We start from the raw sequence: 20829 nt of genomic DNA, 5'->3' as shown, positions 1-20829 counted from the left end.
TTTGCTCTCATTTTCTCTAGCGTAAATTAGGACTTACTCTGCCAGTGACAATTTATAGGTTGGTGTACCTGAGGTCAGTATTTGGCTCTCTGGGTCTGTGTCATCATCTGTGAACTGGAGATAATAATGTTTAGTAGGGCTGGGTGAATAATTTGGAGTGGAGCTGCTTATTAAACAGATGTTGCCTCTCTGTGTTTGCAGATAGTCTACAGATGGATTGCATTTTTTCAAATTTATGTTTTTTCCAAATTATTCACCAAAAACATTCTGTAAATAATTTTATTAAGCTCTACTGCATTCAAAATACAAAATTGAAGTCTGCTTTATATTAACATTTATCATAGCTGGTTAAAGTATGTTATTTCAGCAACTATGCCTCCCAGAAAACTTGTTTAGTAGAATCTCCGCAGCAAGTAATACAAGGAAGGCACAAATACATTAGAATGAATGTTTAGGATGTATTTTTTCCCCTCTATTAGTATTGCAGATCCAATACTTATCTACCTCACTGGGTTTTGTGAAGATAGTAAGGTATTTTCTGAATGTAAAGTGCTGCCTAAATAGAGCTATTGTTTCTAAGAGAACCTAGAGATACTTCAGCCCAGGCTGTTCTTACCTGTCCGTACTTTTGATCGTATATGATCTAGCTCATGGTCCTGACTGTATGGCAGGAGGCAAACAAGTGAGATGATAGGCTCTGCTCTACTTAGAGCCCCTGAATAAAGCAGAGATGTGTGAGGCTAAGTCTGTACAAACAAAGAAAGTGAAGAGAGCAAGTGCCAGTGGCATGGTATGGCTCTCATTCATATGATAAACTCCGTCCCCTCCCAAAAGGTGTCTGTACTGACCTACCAAAATGGTCTCTGGCCTGTGCTATCCTCCAGAGCATCCCGGGGACTTTCTGGGAGAGCATTAGCTGCCACAGGCTAAGCCTGTGCTGGGGACTATAAGGGCAGTTAAAACCTATGGGTGGCCCCATCTTAGGGTCCTGGGGACAGTTGCCTTCAGGTTTAAAAGCCTGTGGGTAGCTTAGTCTCAACTGAATTGCTTGATGTACTGCCTAGTTATTTCGTTACTGAGGTACCTGTGCAGGACATGTAGGACATAAACAGATTGTCCTTTCTCTGGGAATTAAGGGAAGGGAGGCAAAGAGGATAACTTTGCCATTGTCTGTGGGATGCTGGTGGTATCTCTAGAAAGTGGTTGGAAGGAGACTTCAGCTCCCTATTTTGCTCTCTGGGAAATGTGAAAGGCTTGGAGGGAACCTGACAACCTGGCTGGTGTTTACTAACTAAAATCTGTTAGTGCAGCCTGTGCTTTTTTGGAATGCTTCTGTTGATTTTAATTAGATAATTTCAGTGGATAAGGACAATTCATATAGTTTGGAGCTCGAAGTACGTTTTCTCTAATGTAAAAGCACAGCGCTGTCCTATTACATCCGCAAGAACTTCTTGGAGATGTTATAATACTTCATTTGTTTTCAGAATTTCTTTCAAGTTTAGCTGATAAGATCCCTGGTGTGTCTAGGAAATATAAACCTCTAGCATACAACTGGTAGTCTTGTTTTCTGAAAGTGTGGGGTTTTTTTCCTCCACATATTGTTTCAACAAAAAGACAGGTCTTCATGAGTAGCCCTTTGCATACAGTCCTTGCACAGCCTTTGCCCAGGAAAGACTCATCCTAAAGTGCCTGGGAATGTTTTTTAAGAACGAGTGGCTCAAGCTTCAGATACAAGGACTGAGTGGTGAAAGAAGTTAGGCTGTCTTAAACCTTGTTTATATTTATCCTTTCATCATAGCACCTAGCACTATCCAGGATTACTTGGAATGGAGTGGAAAAATAAATACGTAAAAGGGTGAATAAAACAAAGAATCATTTGTGCTTACTGTAAGGTGTAGACTCTGCCCAGTCATACTTGGTCATTCAAATTAAAAAAAACATAAAACAGAAAGTTTCCTAGTAGCAGAAAAATGCAGAGTCAATCCTAAAAGGACCAGAATATTGATATTCTCTCAGAACTAGTCAAGAAAATCAGGTTTTCTTAGCCTTTGCTTACAATTTTCATAGGCAAAGGCATGCAAAAAACTATATATAGTAGATCTGTTGCCTTCAAAAAAATTGAAGTTGCTGTTTAAGTATCTTGATCAGTTTTCTGTTACAGTTCTTTATGACATGGGTTAGGTTTCAAGAGCATGAATGATGGCTATTTAAAGAATTTGTGTTGAAAATCTTGGCCCTGATCACATAATCCATACATAGCCAACCTCAAAACAATTCCCACAGCCCACAAACACTCTCTGAGAAATTGCTGGTTTGGGGACATGAGTTGTGTTGAAGATTCCTAGAAAACAGCTGGAAAGCAACACTATTACTGTCTTTTCTTCAGGTAAGTACAGCTTAGTGCTTGCTGTACTCGATGTACACAACGTCTTCATCATTCGTTTCATTTCCAGAGGTCAGATGCCAGCCCTGTGCTTTCATTACAATTACAGGAGAGGCCCTGCGAGTGCTTCAGGATCCCCGAGGCTTGATTAGAAATGACAGAATTTCTTTTCAGAACTTTACTCAGTTTAAGGGGATGGTTGACTTGTGATCCTTACTATTTTGCTAGATAACGTACCTTTGTTTTTTTAAAGCTAATGATCCTTCTCAGTTAATTGAAAAGTGTTTTTGGCAAGACCTTCAAAGAAACATTATGTGTTCAAAAATCAGGAACACCTTGAAAAATCTCTTTAAGAAGCTGAGTAAGGTAATGAAGTTTGTATTATACCAGAGATTTACTCTGGTTACAGAGTAGACAAACTCTTCCACCTGCCTCTTTCTTTATACAGTAAATACAGTTGCTAACATGTAACTAGAGACATGGATCTCAGGGATTTTTTTTTCCCACCTTTTTGATTTGCAGTAGTTAATTTAACTATTATATTAAAATGCTGACCTGTACAGTGTAAAAGGAGGGAGACAGATACTGTGAGATCAATATAGCACTATAAACATACTCTCCTCCCTTTTCATCTGAGAGACTTGATTGATCTTGGCAAGACTGAAAGATCAGATTGGACCTGCAGTGGTGAAACAAGAGAGCTCATCATTATAAACCGCATCCAGCCCTCAGCAGCCAGCAAGGGGGAGGGAGGAACTGACTCCTCCACCATTCACTTCTTACCAAGTTAAACTTTGCAGGCTTACTTCTAAAATCGTCCCTTCCGTTTATAGCCATAGTGAAGGAACTGAAGTTCTGGAGGTGATCAGGAGATCATCTACCTCTTGGATCACTCATAAAGGAGATTTCTCAGTCTGTGCCAAAGCAGCATGGGGTGAGGATGAAGCATTTTTTCATTTCGGTTTTGTTTTCCTCATCACTGAGGAGAAACAGAAGGTCAATGAGGAGATGAACTTAGAAATACATTTAGACATACGTGGGAATGGTTGTGTGAGTGACCTGCAGCTGGTATCTGATGCAGGTAATAGGCTGGAGGGGCACTGCCAGAGCCCAAGGATTTTGCTGTTGGACTTGAAGCCTATGGGAATGAGGAGGAAGCTCAGTGCTACTGAGTGAAGGTGCAGGAAGATGAGATGTCATGAGTTGATTAACAACTCATTACCACTGGAAAAGGGGATGTCCCCCCTGACTCCTGGTCTCTCCTCCTGCTGCCTACCATGGGCTGGCAGTGGTGCCTGTCACCACTGAGGGTGCTGAGTGGTGCTTTAGCTTGCTAACTTCACAGGGGACCAGACTGTGTCCCTGCAGGCAGGGCAGGGAGAAGGACCAAGGTCAGGTATGGGAGAAGTGAGGGGGGTGACACCTCCTCTGCTGGTGGCATTGGAGTGTGAGATGCGTCCATTGTCTTGCCTGCCCTCCTCCTCCTCCTTCTCCGAGAGGTAGGGAGGCAATCAGTACCGTGTCCTCTGGGTAAGGTGAGGAAAGCTGAGAGCGGGAGCTAAGAGCTCTGTGACCTTTTCATGTATGTGTTGCCTGCTACATCTCCAAGCTATTGAGAGAAAACAAAAGGAGGCAAACTACTAATCCCCTCCTGATTTGGCTCACCGAATTCATTTAAACACATGCTGTATTACATTAAGAAAACTGTACTGATTTTTAAGACTCTCCCCATCTCTGTTTTCCATCCACAAGTCAAACAAAATTAGCATCGGGGCAGTTTTTAGGATTGGTAACAACCAATTTGAGCATGAGTTGTAGACTATGTTTGACAGTCTTTAAAAAAGAGAGCAGCACATATCAGTTCCTCTTTAGATACATACCTGCCAGTTGTCTAAGGGAGAGAGATGCTGTCCTATGGCTTCTTATACAATGTCATTTTTTTTGAGGCAGATAGGCTGGGGCCTCCCCTAGATATACTACTGGATTCACTGAACTGCACAGCTTTCAGTGTACAATGGAGAATGCCAAAGCAGCATGCAAGGACCGTCACGGGATATACAGTAAGTAAACCTTTATATAGTTAGTAGAGAACTGCAATACACTGCATGGCCTCAGACCTATGCATCACTCCTAAGCAAACTGCAAGCAGCAAAGCCAAGCAAGCAGCAGAGCCCACTGTCATAACAAATAATGTCATTGCCCAGAAAGCATTCAAGGGACAGTGGACTTGAACTGAATGAATTGTAACTTCAACTGAATGAATTGTAACTTCAGGAAATTAGCAGTTTGTGTTTCAGAAGTGAGCTATGATGGGAATTTGGGTTGGATGCCAATGGCTTGTAGTGGGAATAGATTGCTCTTCTGTTGTGGTTTCCACCCAAGGATCTCAAAGCTCTTTGCAGTTGATAGAACAATAACAGAGTCAGAGCAGACAACAGCAGAGCAGGTCAGTATTACACTGTGCAGGTGAAGGGAGATTTGTAGTGATTTGAGGGCCATTCAGATCCTTTGGCTCATACTTCTGGCCTGAGGATTGCATTAGCAGGAAGAGCTCTTCCAAGCTAAACTCCTACCTTCCCATGTTGACGGTAGGTGCAGGGAAAGGAGGGAGTTCTGTGGGTTGCTCCTCTTGATGAATACTCTACCGCATAACATCACTGGGAGCCCAGATTTGGCTTTAAATATCACAGAGAACCATGTTTTATCCCCCACACCTCGATGGTGAATTTCCTTTGAAGAAGTCTAGCAATTTCCTTGTTTCACCCATCAATTCTGTAGGGAGGATTCTGGCTCTTTTCAGTCCCTTCCCCTGGCCCCCACCCCCAAATTGCCTGTTGGACAAAACCGAGTGGTTAGCCTAAATTGGGCAGAATGTTTTACTGTGCATGCAGAAAAGCAGTGAGCACGAATGTGTCCTTTATTCATCAACAGAAGGGATGTAACTTGGCATTATTAGGTGTTCCATGGCAATGAAGCTCGGTCCCAAAATGGAAGTTAATCAGAAGTGATTTTGCCATGGGCAAATTAGCACCAAAGATGTAGCATATCTACTAGAATTGGTCATTTTCCCTTTTTACAGAGACTAAGAGAAGTTGTGATTTTGTCAGCATTTTCAGTGAAAGGATTTGAAATTTCCAGAAAAAAATGGACATAATCTAAAATTCAGTTTTACATAAAAAGGTGCCAGCAGAAAACTCCTTACTGCCTTTAATACTGATGTACTCTAGATGCGTGAGGGGCTTTCCTGAAGCTGATTTTGTTGGTATACATACCCCTTCATCCCATGGTTTTGTAAATGACACTAATGCAGCACACCTACAGAGGTGTTTTTATTGTTATGGAAGTACACGTAATATAGCACACCTAGAAGCATCTGCTCTGGCCAGAACCTCTCTCCGCCAGGCACTGTATGTAGTGTGGTCCGTTCTTCTGTGTAAAAACAGAGGTGCAGCAAATAGGACTGCATATGGCATTGGAGAGGTGAATACTGGGATATTGCTCACAGTTCTGGTATCAACTCCAAAAAAAGGACATTGACTGCTTGGAAATTCTTCTAGTTTAAGTGACTTTTCCATAGGTCATAATATTTTCAAAACAGCTGTTATACGTTATAGTCACGTATGAGAAATATTATTCACTGTTCATTCAGTAGATGAAATATCCAAGTCCCAGTTTAACTCTTGAGCTCCAATGACAGATGTAGCATTTACAGTGCTGTACCCAAACCATCTTTACCTGGTGTTAGTTTTGGATGCTCTGGCATCTCAGTCCCTCTATGCTTAGGAAATTCAATTCTCTGTGGTTCATTATTTTCCTGTATTCATGAATAGATGTGCAGAGAGACATTTATGATAAAGGACTTTGCATAATCACACAATGTCAGTATCTTCCTTACATGAAGTAAAATGCCTAAGTTGTGCAGACCAGTTGCACAAATCTTCACCCGTTCAAGCTAACTGTGGCCAGATGATGCATAATTAAAGTTGTCAGTTCAAGTCTGACCTGAAAGCTAGGCTGTGTTTCACATCATTAGCATATAGACAGTAAGACAGTGTCATTTGGTCAAGGTCTAACAGATGTGAAGGGAATGTCAATGGGTGCTAGGTTTTCATGCATTTGGAAAGGTAGGGGATCATAAGCTTAAATGCTGTCCATGATGCAATAGCAGTGCACTTGTTTTTAAACAATTCTGGAACCTTGCATTACTGCTTGAACTGGCTTGACTCTATCTTCTTCCCAAGGTCTTTTACTCGGAGGTTGAAGAAGACAAAACAGTCAAACCACTTTCACACGATGTTCCCCTGAGCCTGGATATGCTTAGCATGGTGAGCATTTCTTTTCATCAACAGTCAGACACTAGAATGGAGCTTGCACGAGCGAACTTACAACTCTCTAATGGCTGTTGCTTTGTGCATTATGCCCAGGATCCAAGCCCCAGATCTGCCCTTGTATTAAGCAAGAAGCAAATCACAGTATTTTTTAATCCAGTCAGAAGGCCGTGATATATTTTTACTTCTCATTGTCTGACTAATTTTTAGTGTAAAACTATTGGTACTTGCTGTGCATTTTACTTGCATTTAGTAAAATATAACTTCCAACTTTGAATGTGTATTTTCAATAAGGGATTCGCTGCACTTCCCCCATGAAAGGGGAATTGTGTGATTCTGCCATTATGCACAGCTAAGAATCTCAACATCTGTGTGTACGTGTTGCAGTGTCTGAGCCAGGTAAGTGTGTGAGTTAAAGGAGACACATAGTTTTCAGTGTATTTTTATTTGCATATGTGAGACTGGCCTCCAGGAGTATGGCTTTGAAGTTTAATTGTGCTGTTTTAAGTGCATCTGTCTCCTTGAAGATTCTCTCAGCTTCTGACTTTTTTGTTCTTAAAAACACAACTTTTCCTCATTGCTTCCTATCTTTCCCCTTTCCTTCAATTCTGTTTTTCCTTTTTTCTGCCTTTTTTTCTTTACTTATTTCACTCTCCCCTTCTCTTTCCTCCATCCCTTTTTCTGCTCAATTTCACCTTCCTTTTTCCATTCGCAATCGAACAAGGCCCTTTCTCAGTACTGAGATGGAGGCAAGCCCTCCATGCTCCCGGATTGTTCTGATACTGTCTGCTTTTAAAGGGTCTTCTCAAAACATGCAGGCCTTTCTGCAGTGTGGAGGACCTTGCTCTTTGAGTTCAGCCAGGCAGGATCAGTGATGCTCCAGCCACTGCTCGGGCAAAGCACAAAGGCGCTGCTCAAAAGAGTGTCTCAGGTTGGGTGCTGTGAGGGAAGTGCTTTCATACCACGCGCTGGAAAGAGCAGTCCGTCCTTGAAACAGTGATGTTACCAACACAGGAATCGAAGGATTATGTGTGCAGTCAGAGGAGCATTGCAGGCTTTTGTGATCTTTATTTTGTGATTCTTTTTTGCAATTTGACTTTTTCCCTTTTTCTCTTCTACTTATCTTCATTCTCCTTTATTTACTCACCTCTCTTCCTTTTGCCTCCCCACCTAATGTTCAATGAAATACATTCACTGATATCTCTATCTATGTTGGGCAGTGCTCAGAAACCTTCCCTATGGGAAGAGTGAATGAGAGAAATTCTCATATTTCCTACATTTTTCAGTCGCTGTAGTTGTTAGTTCTGACTCCTATAGGTTTCTGGGATTATAGTGAATGAAAGAGTCTCATTGCCATGATAAATTATTTCTTTCTTTATGCATTACTTTCTCCCTTCTGATGTTTATCTCTGTATTCCTCATCTGTTTTTTTTTCCCAAAAAAACATTCTTGCTGGTAGTGCCAATAAAGATCAAACAGCACATTCTTTTTTATCTTAATCCTGACAACAGCAATTCTTACTCCTTGGGAGAACAGATTCTGTGTTCCAGTACTCACACAGATGAATAACAGCCACAAAGAGTATTATATGATGCAACATTGGCCATGTTTTGTTTCACTGACCCATTATTTATGTGGTTTTGCCATCACTTTTTAGTGTGATACTTCATTAACAAGTTCTATTTCATTTTTTCCCAGGGTCAACTTGAAGGACAAGCAATTTTTGTAAGTATTGCTTCTCATAAAGCTCTGTAGCAGCAGTGATTTAAAATAACACTGAACATTCTGATCCTGGCTTTCCACAGAATCACCCACAAAAATGTTTCCATATTGATCTCAAATGTTGATTCTACTTAGCACTTACACAGAGTCTTTTGTAGTGAAAATGTGACAAACAGCTTACGCTCAAAATCTAGAGATAAAGAAGCACTCTGTGAAAGTATGTTTGTATAGGTACAGAGGTTTCCATTTTAGAAATGGGTAATCTCTCTGTCAGTCCTCCAAAGTATTTATGCGTATGTTATTTTGCTTGAGGAGATGTGTGTGAGAATGAGATAAATTCAGGCAGTGAAAACTTGCAGGGAACAGGAACAGCCAGGTAGTCAGACACACAGTAAAGGGAAAGAACAAAGCATCCAGGAGTGTGAGCGGAGATGGAGAGGAAAATAGTCCAGAGAGAGGAGAGGAGAAAGATCACTGGCAACATGGGCAGGCAAAGAGAACACACAGGAGGAAGGAGTGGGAGACTAACAACTCTTATATAATAGGTTTAAAAGAAATACTAACCCTTGCAATGGCTTTGCAGCTGGTGAATTATTCAGATTAATTATTTCCAGTCCTGCACTCAGTCCATTCTGCTTCCTGTGAACAGTAAATGGATCCAGCTCATTAGGAGGGAGGAAACAAGCAGGCGGTGCTCAGTTCAGGGTAGTATGAGGGCAGTGATTTCCACGTCTAATGAAACCCCTAACATGAACAACCTCTGCAAACTTTTCTTCTGAAATCTGATCTTGAAATGGAGAAATCATGTGAAGTCAGTGGATCTTGGGGGACTTTCACTGTCTGAAATACAGGTAATTTGATTGCATTGTAGGAGGCCAATGTCTGGATGAGACTTCAGGATGCTCTTGAACCAGGACTGTCTGGTTCTATCCCAGTTAAGCTGAGTTTGGATTATGGTATTTCAGAGCTGAGGTTCCATGCTGGGCTGCTTTTTCTACTTGATAAAAATAACACTTCTCAGGGGTACTTGTGGAAAAGTATAACCAACTGGGATTAATCAGATCCCAGCTGTCATTAATCCTCAGGAAGTGATGTTCTTGCTGAAATGCTTTCTGTTATAATCATACCAAACTCAACAGAAATCTGCAAGTTTTGTGGTTAAGGCTGCATTATTTGTCTTTCTGTCCCTAAGCCGCCTCTACTGATATGGTTACGACTCCACTGCCTGCTCAGAAGCTTCTCTGGGTTGTGTGAGACTTGTAATGAGAGCTGAACCGGATCGCCTGTTTGTGTGCCTGTATGCATTAGTGTATCTATACATTAGCAATTGGATAATGTATTATATCTGTGTAATAATCATTTCATAATATAAACATATAAATGAGAGCAATATGTCGAGAAGTACAAATGCAGTACGATTTACTAATGCTGTTGTTCTACTGGGAATAATATTCATCAAGTTGGGCACAAATATATATTAAAAAAAGCAAGAAAATTTAGCAGACTTTAAAGGTGGAATGTTTTAGGTCTGGTACTGAGCCATGGAGAACAACAGTGCTCCCTATCAAATGACCAAACACACAAGTACAAAATGGGGAGTGACTGGCTGGAACCAGTAGTGCAGGGAAGGAGGTGTCAAGGGATCGGGTGTCATTACAACCGATAGCTCAGTTTCTGCAGCTGCACTGTAATCCAGTGTAACAAAAAGAAAAAAAGAACAGAAAACAGGTTTTCTTTGGAAAATAATTTGTAATCTAAGTAATTTCTGTGAGCTGGCTTACCACACAGCCTCACAAACAGTTATATCAACGCAGTTGAGGGAAGGACAAGCTGTATGGCAAATCAAGGCCTTCTTTCCAGCTTTTGGAGGGATATGTAGTTCTTATACACGATTGACTCCACCACAGAAAGGGCATCACATTGCTTCACCATATTCAAGAGAGTGAGACTGTAATGAAAATAGCAGATGTCATTTAGCAGGGTTCTAGCAAGAGTGTCATGTTTAAGACAAGAAAGTGCAGCTGGTATTAGTAAAGCTTCGTCTGGAATATAATGTCCAAGTTTGGATCTCATGCTTTAGAAAGATACAGGGCAAGTGGGAGAGAGTGAAGAGGAAAGCTACAAAGCTGACTGGGAGCTGGCTCATCGCCTTCCATGCGTTACCCAATTTTCATATCCATGAGGCCACTGTTTCTCTCCTAGGAGGTAGGACACCTGGTTTTAAGACTCTTCTCCTAAATACAAGCAGAAGAAATGAAATGTTTTACCCCTCAGACAGTGAGGTAAAAGTAGATACATTTCCTCTCCAGAATCCAATCCCACGCTGTCCTTGGTGTGTGGGGGTATTCTCCAAAACGGCCTGCCTAAGCAGCTCCTGCAGGAGGGATGGCCATGGTACAAGGTAGTCTGATGATGTCCGAAATCTTTACTCCTTCACTAATGTCTTGATTCCAGAAGATTAAAACATACTTGACCTCAGAGGTACCGACTGTATGCCCAGCTCCATGTTCATGGAGGAGACATTACCAAAAGAAACAGGCAAATAGGCACTTTAGCGTGTGTAAGGCAAGAGAGCACTTGGCTGAGGTTTTGAGGATAAACATTAAGCTTTGATACCCTAGCAGATACTAGCATTTTGACCTTGATTGGCTTTTCAGTCAATGAGATTTACTCAGGGTATCTTATTGCAGACTTGAGTCTGGAGGTAATAATGTCAGACAAATACATCCATATCCCACTATCTGCTGAGCCCAGTGTCCTCAAAAGTGTAAAAGCAGTGTGACACTTAATGAAGAAATTATTCCCATGAGAATTAATGTAATAAAGAGGGATGCTACAGGAATGAATGCACACAAGTTAAATACAGAGGGACAGTATATATGGCATGGAGGATGGAGTGGCAGGAGCAGGATCATCAATATCATCAACGAGAGGAGATGCAGGGTTTTCAGCAGCTGCCTTTACAAATCACGTTCTGAAAGATCTCACTCATTTTATCTGTGAGACTGAGAGACCCAGATGAATCTTTTCGTTCGAGTGGTCTTGCTGCCTCTTTCTGAACAGTTACTTTTCAGCAATGTTATCATCTTTCTCAGATGAATCCAAATCATTCGAGCAGATCAAGGGTGAAGGATGGAAAAACAGGATAATGGCCAGGCATTCCAAGTTAATTGGAAGTGAGTGCTGGGGCTCCAAAACCACAGCTAGAGAAATGACAGATGGCAGGGTGCTGCTAAACAGTATTGTAGTATTACAATATACTTCTAAAACAATATAGAGGGAAAGTTTGTCCAAAAGACAAGGAAACTTCGCAGAAAATAAAATTTTAGGATCGTACACTATTTTGTTGCACCTGGAAATTCAGATTTCAAGGCTGTTCCAGCTTGAAGAAAAAGGAGCCCTCTGCGTTTTTGCATGCATTGTGAATACTATTCTTAATACTGAAGAATGAGAAACAGAAAAAAAGTCTTGATAAAAAAAATTCTCTATAAGTGCATTTCTTCACACCAAAATAATCTGTGGCATACAGCCTGATATTTCTGTTTACTTGCATGTGCTGTCAAAATTCTTAAATCTGGAATTTGTATCTCTCTATAGATAGGCTACAGATAAAAAATTCTGAATTTTTATATACACCTATACATGCTCCTCTAAGGACCAGGTCTAAAAGTGTGGAGCTGATCCATGCTGTGTGGACCTGCCAGTGATATAAGGTTTTGTGTGACATTTGCTAATTTGTGGGAGATTTGAGCAGGCTCCTGTGAACAGTGTTCCACAGAACAAGCTCTTCATATAGAAACTAGCAGCACCTTCCTTGTAGTAGTTGGTTTTGTGTTGATCTTTCTGCGTTTATGGCAGAAAGACAAGTACATCTCTGCCCTCCCATGAAGGGAGATGCTTGTTTCAGGTCAAGGGTAAGAAAATTGTAAGAGGTAATTGGATAGGTCTCTCGTCAGTGAGAAATTAAAGATCATCAGTTCGTGCTGCTACAAGTTGCTTCATTCTCAGAAGCTTCTACTGTCTCTGGATCAAAAAAAAAAAAACCCCAAAAAACAAGGAAGTGCACCAAACTGGTTCTGAATGTCAGCAGTTGGCTCAAGGGAGGGAACAGTACGTGACTTTAACTTCACGAGCAAAAACATGAGAGCAAACGCAAACTCTCTGCAACCCTGTGAGTTATGCTGAGAATTGGTCTAGGTCAGCCCTATGGATTTCTCTGGGGTAAAGCTGCAGCTTGACAGGAAACGTGATCTTGTTTGTTTTTATTGTTTCTGAGCTGAACTGGAATTGGTACAATCCTCCTAGGAGTTTGCATGGAAAATATCATGCAAGATCCCAGCGGCCGAGCACACAGTGTCGTTCTGAGTTACATGGAATAGCTTCCACAATATCTCTGTCTTGTTTTCTTTTGACTCTGATAGGAAGTTGTTATTGGTGATTTAAAACCAGGCACTCCGCATCGTGTTAGCATTGGAGCATATGGTTGGGCAGGAAAAGGACGACCCAGCATGCCCAGAGATGTAACAACCTTATCTCCAGGTAAAATCTGTGTACATACCTTCTTACTGCAAAAGTGGCAGGGCAGAGTCAACCCAAGACATTTCACAGCTCTGGCAGGTAAATACAGACCATGCTGAAACCTCAGTTTGCTCAAAGCCAGCAGTGATCAGAGAGCAGGATGTAGCCGTGGGAGCAAAATGCTCAGAAACATTATTAATGATTTAAAAGGATAATGGCCACCTGATGTTTGGGGTGCCTTATGGACCTTATATAAGTACCTGCTGGACCCTGTGAAGAAAGTTTTCTTTTTACAATGTCGTACCTGTAACATAGCGAATCAGTCACACCTAAATCTGTCATGTGCAGTTTGGTAATATTTTACTGTTACTCTTCCACACACATGATGTTTTAGAGGGGCAAGAGAGGAGGCAGAAAAGCCTATGAATTTGATTCCTAAGTCTGCGATTGTTGAGTTTTTGTGTGTATTACAGTCTTCTCTAATGCAATTCTTTTGGCTTAGATAAGTGCATGCCCCCTGCACCACCCTATCAGCCCCAGATCGTTGTCGTTTCTGATTCAGAAGTTGCATTGTCCTGGAAAGCTGGAGTCAGCGAAGGAAGTTCTCCCATCCAGTACTATATGGTGGAATTTATCAGGCAAGTCTGGCAGTGGAAAAGGAATTTCAATGTTTGTGTACTACATTTTTTTCCTAAACTGTGCTATTAAGCTGAATACAGATTCTTCTCATTATTTATTTACTCCTTGTATACAGTACATTTATTTTCACTCTCAACGTGTGTTGAATTACCATGATAATTTAAAGACACAGCCAGAAATAATCTAAATTGATGTAAAATCACCAATAAGTCCTACCTTCTGATTGAAGAAAAAAAATTTCTTTGCTTATTCTGTTCTGTTTAATAAAAGCCTGGTTAAATAACATTTTTAATCTACCCTGTAAGCTATCAAACTCTGTCAAATCATGCTGAGAAGACAATATGGGGCAGAGTGGTTCCACTGAGCTGATGTACCCTTAGCTGCTATAGGAATAAATCCAGGGATTGCCAACTCAGAATACTGGGTACTTTTAGCTGACAAAAGTCTTTTGAGTCTTGAGCTTGCAGGATTCAGATGCACTTTGTTGTCCTAATGCTGCCATTTCCATGAAACGTTGGCCCTTTTTGTTTTTTTTTTTATGTTAAACCCTTTAAAATTTACAATAATAGAAACGCCATGTGAAAAGTTGCTATTTGAATTGCTTTTATAAGATGCATCCCGATGATCAGGAGCTGGTGATTGTATTTGCATGCACAAATGTATTAATAAGCTTGTGTAAGCTAGTATTTGCCTACAAAGCTATCTATATTCATGTGCTTACATGAAAATGTAGTTTATCCTTACAATGAATGCAACTTTCAATCTTTGAAAGTTTAATCCTTGGATGAAAGTTTGATGACAAGTTTTAGTTTGAGGCTATTGGATAAGAAGAGAGAATTGCTTCCTTAATTACTCTAAGCTGTAAAGGTCAAAAAAATCTTTCTTCAGAAAAATACATTCATTTTTTTAAAAATGAATTGTTATTGTAAAGACAGGCAGAAAGAACTATTGGTTCTCAGTGCTTTCAATATGATTACAGTCTGGAAAATATAGATATAATGAAGCCTGGAAGCCTGCTTGTGAGCTTAAATTGCACTTTGTGTTTGAATCAGAGCCCCATGTTTATTGGGAAGCCATACAGTGTTTTCTCACTTAGAGGCAGGACATGAAAGCTGAAGATGCATAATGGCCATCATGTAAATTCTGCCATAGAATTACCACAAAATTTCTCCAGTATCTATTTTCCAACATAATAGTTACCTGAATCTTTTTCTCTTCTCCCCATCGCTTAGTTCCGATTTGCTCAGTGGATTGGAAAGGGATTTTGCTGAGTTCTGACTGACTGCACTTCTATCTCCTCCATTCTTCAGCCTGGAAAGTGGAGTTTATGTACACTTCTTCATAAAACCACTGGCCTGCTAATGGAAGTAGAAGTGGGCATCATAATCTCCATCTGACACATTGAAATTGCACCCTTGAATGTTTTTGTTCAGCCAGGGAGTAGAAAGTTGCCTTCTCTGTTAAAGTCAAGAAATACAAGTAATTGAAATTTCCATGTCTTGGTTTTTTTAGACTTTGGGAAAGAATTTGCTAACAGCACAATGTTTTGATAACACTGTTTAGTTTGAGGTTTAAAGCTAAGCTTGAAGTGTATTTGTTAATTTTGGGATTATGCTGTCTTAGATTTGGAAGCTTGAGTACATATATTTGGAGAAAGTTCAATGAGCCATAAACCCTAATGGCAGTTAGAGGTAAAGATTTAGCTTTAAGCTTCATTGTCTTCTGAAATTGCATATTGCATATAGTTTTAAGGCTAAATTACCATAAAGTATATTAACAGCAGTTAAAGCTATTGATGTTAAAACAACGTTAAAAAAAACAAAAAACATTAATCAGTGCAAGAAAATTTGGAATGAAGTCCACTTATATCAAATAAATACAGTTCCAATAAGATACTGGGCTTTTCAAGATTAGTAACTTTCTTATGCCCATCTACAATTTCTCTTGGGTGTGGATATACCAATAGCACCAGCCTCTAGAAACTATGACATTGTTTCCATCATGTCAGTTCCCATAGAAGTAACTTTATTACTTTTACCCTAGGAAAAACGTGATGGGAGTCTGAGATGAGGGGAAAATACTCTTCATTTGTTCAACTGTGACATCTGGGCTTAAAGCCTCATGAAAATTCAGTGCATTAATTGTTTGCACATCAGAATCTAATCAGAATCAGAGCTAGCCTTCAGTCTGTTTCTGCTCTTAGATGAGTATAAATTTGGGCTTTTCTTTAGGCACTTCTCTGGGATTCTTTCAGGTCACTAGAGGATCCCTTTCAGGTCACTATAGGCAATGGAGGGCCCCAGGCTGATTCGGATGTAGGACAGCCTGGGCCGACTCACGCTCTGGAGATGCCCGGCTCTGTTGTTGACTATAGAAGGACTCTAAGGAGATCAGGCTCCCAACTTGGCTGAATGCTTAAAATTAGGAGAGCGAATCTAGGTCTCACTGCTATCAGTTCTACAGAATGTGTTAGACCCAAAATAACTAATGGTGTCTTTGGAAGCTTGCAGTATTAATATTCTATTGGTTTATGCTGAGGAATATTTTCTGATAAATATTCTTATGAAAGACCCTGAAGCAAGACCTTGAACTTAAATATGCTAGTTTGTTTTCTTTATCCCCCCTAAAGATACTATAAAAAATTAACTTAATTTTCAAAAATGTCTTGGCTGTTTTCACATGCAGTATTCCAATTTCTAGTCTATTGAATGCCTAGCCAACTTCTAAATTCAGAGACTAACTTACCAAATTTTTGTAGTTGACTACCTTCTACAGAACCACAAAGTATTTCAGCAGCATATCCCTTAAATGGAGTAGTGTGCATTCTTTTCGTCTCCTTGATAGCTGGACAGAGTCAACAGCTTTCATATGAGTCTTGACATACAGGGAAAACTCACCATCTCAGTAGTGATGTGAAACTTGTGCTGCAATGAACTAGGTTGGTTCTAGCGATAAAGCTGGAAAGATTTATCTTATATGGACACGAGGGTGGAGCAGATTCAGCATAGTGACTTCAGCAGATTTCTTGATTAGTTTCAAGTCTTTATTTCCCCCTCCCCTCCCAAAAAAGGTTCATGCACTAAATCCAGTCTGTGCTGAACAATGTCTGTAGTGCTACATGAATCAGCTATTTGGTATCAGGTATTTGAATAGCTCCTGCTTCATTTTGATCAAAACATCTAAAGAAAAGCTTGGCCTTTCCCAGTCAAAGTGATTTCAGTATTTCAGTTTTTCATCCCAGGGAAGGACAAAACTGAACACTGGAAACATTATATTTTCTTGTGGGAAATATGTTTCCTTTCATGTAACTGAACTCTGAACTTTCAAATCATGACATAAGTGTCAGCAGTGGTTCAATGTTTGCCTTCATTTGCAAAGAACACAGAACAGTTCTGGAGGTTGAGGCGCCTCGTAGTGCCCAACAAAAGTACCCTTTAATACTGATTTCCTGATTAACGCATGGAAAACATACATGTATCTCAACATTTACCTCACTGCTTGCAAGGGTTAAATACCTGAAAAGATAATCAATGAAGAAAGAGGAGTTGAAGATGTAAAATTAAGAAGGGAACATGTTCAACAGTGTTAGACAGCATCAGAGTAAGACTTATCGAAAGAATGAGGTTAGAAAATGGTCTCTTTTTTTTTTCTCCAGTGTTGACTTAGTATTTTGGTTGGTTTAGTAGAAAGTATTACAATAAAGCTAAATAATAATAGTTATTAGCTGGATTAATAGTTTATTAGCAGATGGCTTCACTCCGATAAATTATTTCCAGGTCATTTTAAAAGAAGTTCAAGTGAGTATGAAATTGCAGTTCTCTGCATCAGAAAGATTTCCTTTCTTTAAGTTGAATCCATCCCTAGATTACAATGTAAAGCAATAATCCTGAGGTTTTAAGGGCAGAATTCTGCCCTTAGTTTATATCTGCCTGATCTTATTGACTTTACCCATATGTTTAGTATTTTAAAAATGCCCTGACTTTGTTCTTGGCCAAATTCTTACTGCATTGCATTTCTGCACTGGAAATGCACAGTTGTAACTTAAAGAGCAAAAATGCTTGTGGGAGGCAGCAGGTTTCCACGTACCCATGTATGTGGTGCAGAGCAGTCCTGTGAGCTTGTGGTCACAGGCACTGAAAGAGCAGGAGGAGCGAACCCATTCCAGGGCACGTAGCTCTGTGGAAAGACTGGAAAAGTGGGATCATTCTCTCCAAATGAGCCATTTGATGTAAAAGTTGACATAAACTGAAATCTCATGGAAAAAGGACAATTGAGGTATTTTTTCAACACAACATTTAGAGTTTAGAAAATGTAGAAGTTGGCTCACTGTGAACATATTAACCAGCTGAGTTTATTGTGTTTCTCTCCCCATCTGTTTGCCATTTTGTCATGTTGCACCGGTTTGTTCGTACAGGGAACATTATGGAAAAATAGCAAAGGTCAAGTGATAAATCTCACTCTTTCTCCTTCAGCTGGAGATACTTACACATTTGCAGACATTTCCTTTCTTATTCACTTCTCTAGGAGGAAGTCTTGCAAGAGCCAATTAGTAAAGTCAACAGGTTAGCCTACCGTTGGTAGAGACCGAACGTTATCTCCTAAATCTCTTTGTAGTGCGCAGTATCTCCTTAGGGTTCCCTCTTCCATTCTGGTGCAGACACTAGCAATATCTGCTGTAAAACAACTATAAAGCAGTTTTTGAGCTAGCAGGAATTCTTTGGATTGCAACTAGAGCCAAAGATGCATATAGGAAAACTGAAAATGCTACTAAGCAAGCGTGTGCAAAGCAGCAATCGTAACAGCTTTCATTTGAAAAACCCTAAACATTTTCCTTTGGCCAAAAGCTCAGAGAAGGGAAAACAACGGAAGAGTAGCTGAAATAAATGCTCTCCTCTCTACCACGGAATGGTGATGGAGGGTGACTTAAGACAGGATGCTTAGCTGTCCTTACGTCTTGTCCGTTTGTCTGATTTTATTTTTATTTTTAGTGAGATAATGTAATATTCACGTCCTGTGTGCTGTTACATAGGAGCCAGGCAGTTGGGAGCTACTCTTTTGTCAGTGTGTTGTGCCCTGCTGGCGCGAAGAAATGAAACCTCAGTGATCAATAAATCTTGTATTGACTGATAAAAGAAAACATACGTTAACTTTGGCATTTCCTTCCAGCTGCAAATAAACAAATGCAAAATGCCTGCCCTGTGTTATAATTTTCACTGGAAGACTGTTGGAGACATTTGCAGCTAGTTCTATGTAAACACTAGTAGATTCAGGGAGCACTTGGAGGTTATTTCCTGTAATAAATATCACAAGGACATCTTAGAAAAGGACACCAGAATAACTTGATCTGAAAGGTCATTTCTCTCCCTATTTTACTTTCATAGGCTTCAATTTGAATATTTTGGATGGCCAAGACTTAATGTTTACATTTTCTATTTTGTTTACAAGTATTTACTTCCTTCCCATTGTTTTCCCTTTGATTAGAAGAGATCACTTTTAGAGAGAGTAGAAATGGTGTGAAAGTATCGGAATAGCCTCTCAGAGTGTTTGAAGTAGTCTTTCCCTTTCACATATCCTTATGCATATAAATTTCAGCATTTCTAGTTTCCCCAGATCATTGTTGAAACCAAATTGCCATGTGAATGATTATACTGATTTTAAATGGATTATAACAGCACATAGAGCAAGCAATTATTGGCAGCCAGCTTTCAGTATGAGTCAGGATTTAACCAGGCATCGCCCAAAGGCAGACATGGGAATTTTGTTGCAAAATCCACGTACATAGGCCAGGTCCTGTCTGTTATTGTTCAGTATTTTTCTCATTTTGGGGGAGAAGAATTTGGATCCAGATTTTCCAATGTGGGTGGATTGATTTAGTTGCCTGGTAAATGAAATGTTAGATTCTCATCCTGCTAATGCTTGTATATGTTTGAAGAAACTCACTGACATTAGGACACAAGCTTTTCAGAATAAATTAGGGTCTTCCCCTCTATTGCAATGTGTTGCTTTTTATAGACAGATACGAGATTTGGAACTGTTATTCCTTTACTTGACAGTTATGAACCACAAATCCATAAAAAAAAGATTAAGAGAAGTTGATTGGTCAAAATGTCCTCTGAACAATCTTCTTGGCTTTTAAACAAAATCAGAATAGTGTTTCCATATCACTGTATAGTGCACTGTTCCCATATCACAACCTTCTCAGCTTATAATGGTTGCACAGTCTGGCCCCTGAAGAATCAAAGATTTTAGTGGTGGTTTAGCAAGCTTATATCTCATTTATTTCCTGTATTTCCCTGGAAAGTTAAAAGGCAATTAATTTATACAGACAGCTTTAATTATTTATGATCTTGATTTTTTTGATCCTGAAGGCCAGACCTTGACAGCAATTGGACAGTAATAAGAGAGCAGATCCAGATGGAGTCCATGGTTCTCAAGGGACTTCTCCCAAATACCAAGTATCAGTTTGCCGTCCGAGCAGCAAATTCCTATGGATCCAGCCTCCCCAGCGCACCAAGCGATGTCATCCGCACATTCAGTGAGTAGAACTGCCTTTTTGTCGTTTAAGCTGTATATTCAGGGCAGCCTTTACAGGACCACTGGTGGAAGGAGTCCCTCTCGGGCCCGGGCACAGAGGCACCCCAGGTCCCACACCTCTCGTTCCTGTTCGTGGAGCTTACAGCATCCTGTGAAAGTTGTGCCACTGGTGAAAATCTGAAAGGCCCCAGGAAGGAGCACGGTCATGCTGTTTCTCTGCTCTGGAGGTCATCACCAGATATTTTTGAATCTCCGCTTACTGATTTTTGTGCTGGCTTCATACAGAATTGATAAGTGAATCTTGTGGGGAGAAATAAGAGAAATAAGTCTATTGTTCCTCATTTCGCAGTTCTTTAAAACTGAACTGTATATATTATATGTATAATTTAAACAACTCAGAAAGACCAAAGCAAATCGATGCTGTTTTCTGAGGAGTAAGGCTTTTAAACTATTAAGCACAACCATGAAAATAATTATGTAAACAAGTAAGCATCCCTTTTTAATCAGAAGCTACATAGTGAAAACATTAGGTGAAACTGTATTCAAATACATCTGACTAATCATGACTTTGTCAAAATTATATCTACGTTTGTGCAGCAATATGGGCCATGGACATGGCAACAAATGGTGGGTCCTGCACACATCTCCTGACTGCCTTCCTCAGAGTTTAATCCTCCGTCAGTGCTAGTCTGTGGGCTGACTTTG

The 20829-nt window shown here is 40.1% G+C and overlaps 1 protein-coding gene across 1 annotated transcript in view; it reads left to right on the top strand.

Moving 5' to 3' along the window:
- LOC112983595 (pikachurin) overlaps window positions 1-20829 on the top strand; it is an 81699-nt gene that overhangs the window by 19208 nt on the left and 41662 nt on the right. The window contains exons 2-7 of the mRNA XM_064499729.1: window positions 4334-4443; window positions 6625-6708; window positions 8410-8436; window positions 12855-12972; window positions 13454-13589; window positions 19959-20125. Coding sequence (XP_064355799.1) covers window positions 4334-4443; window positions 6625-6708; window positions 8410-8436; window positions 12855-12972; window positions 13454-13589; window positions 19959-20125 — 642 coding nt within the window. The remainder of the gene's footprint in view (window positions 1-4333; window positions 4444-6624; window positions 6709-8409; window positions 8437-12854; window positions 12973-13453; window positions 13590-19958; window positions 20126-20829) is intronic.

This window comes from Dromaius novaehollandiae, chromosome W, assembly GCF_036370855.1.
Source record: "Dromaius novaehollandiae isolate bDroNov1 chromosome W, bDroNov1.hap1, whole genome shotgun sequence".
Classification (NCBI taxonomy): Eukaryota; Metazoa; Chordata; class Aves; order Casuariiformes; family Dromaiidae; genus Dromaius; species Dromaius novaehollandiae.
The sequence above is the reverse complement of the archived record's forward strand: the minus strand, read 5'-3'. Positions and strand labels throughout refer to the sequence as shown.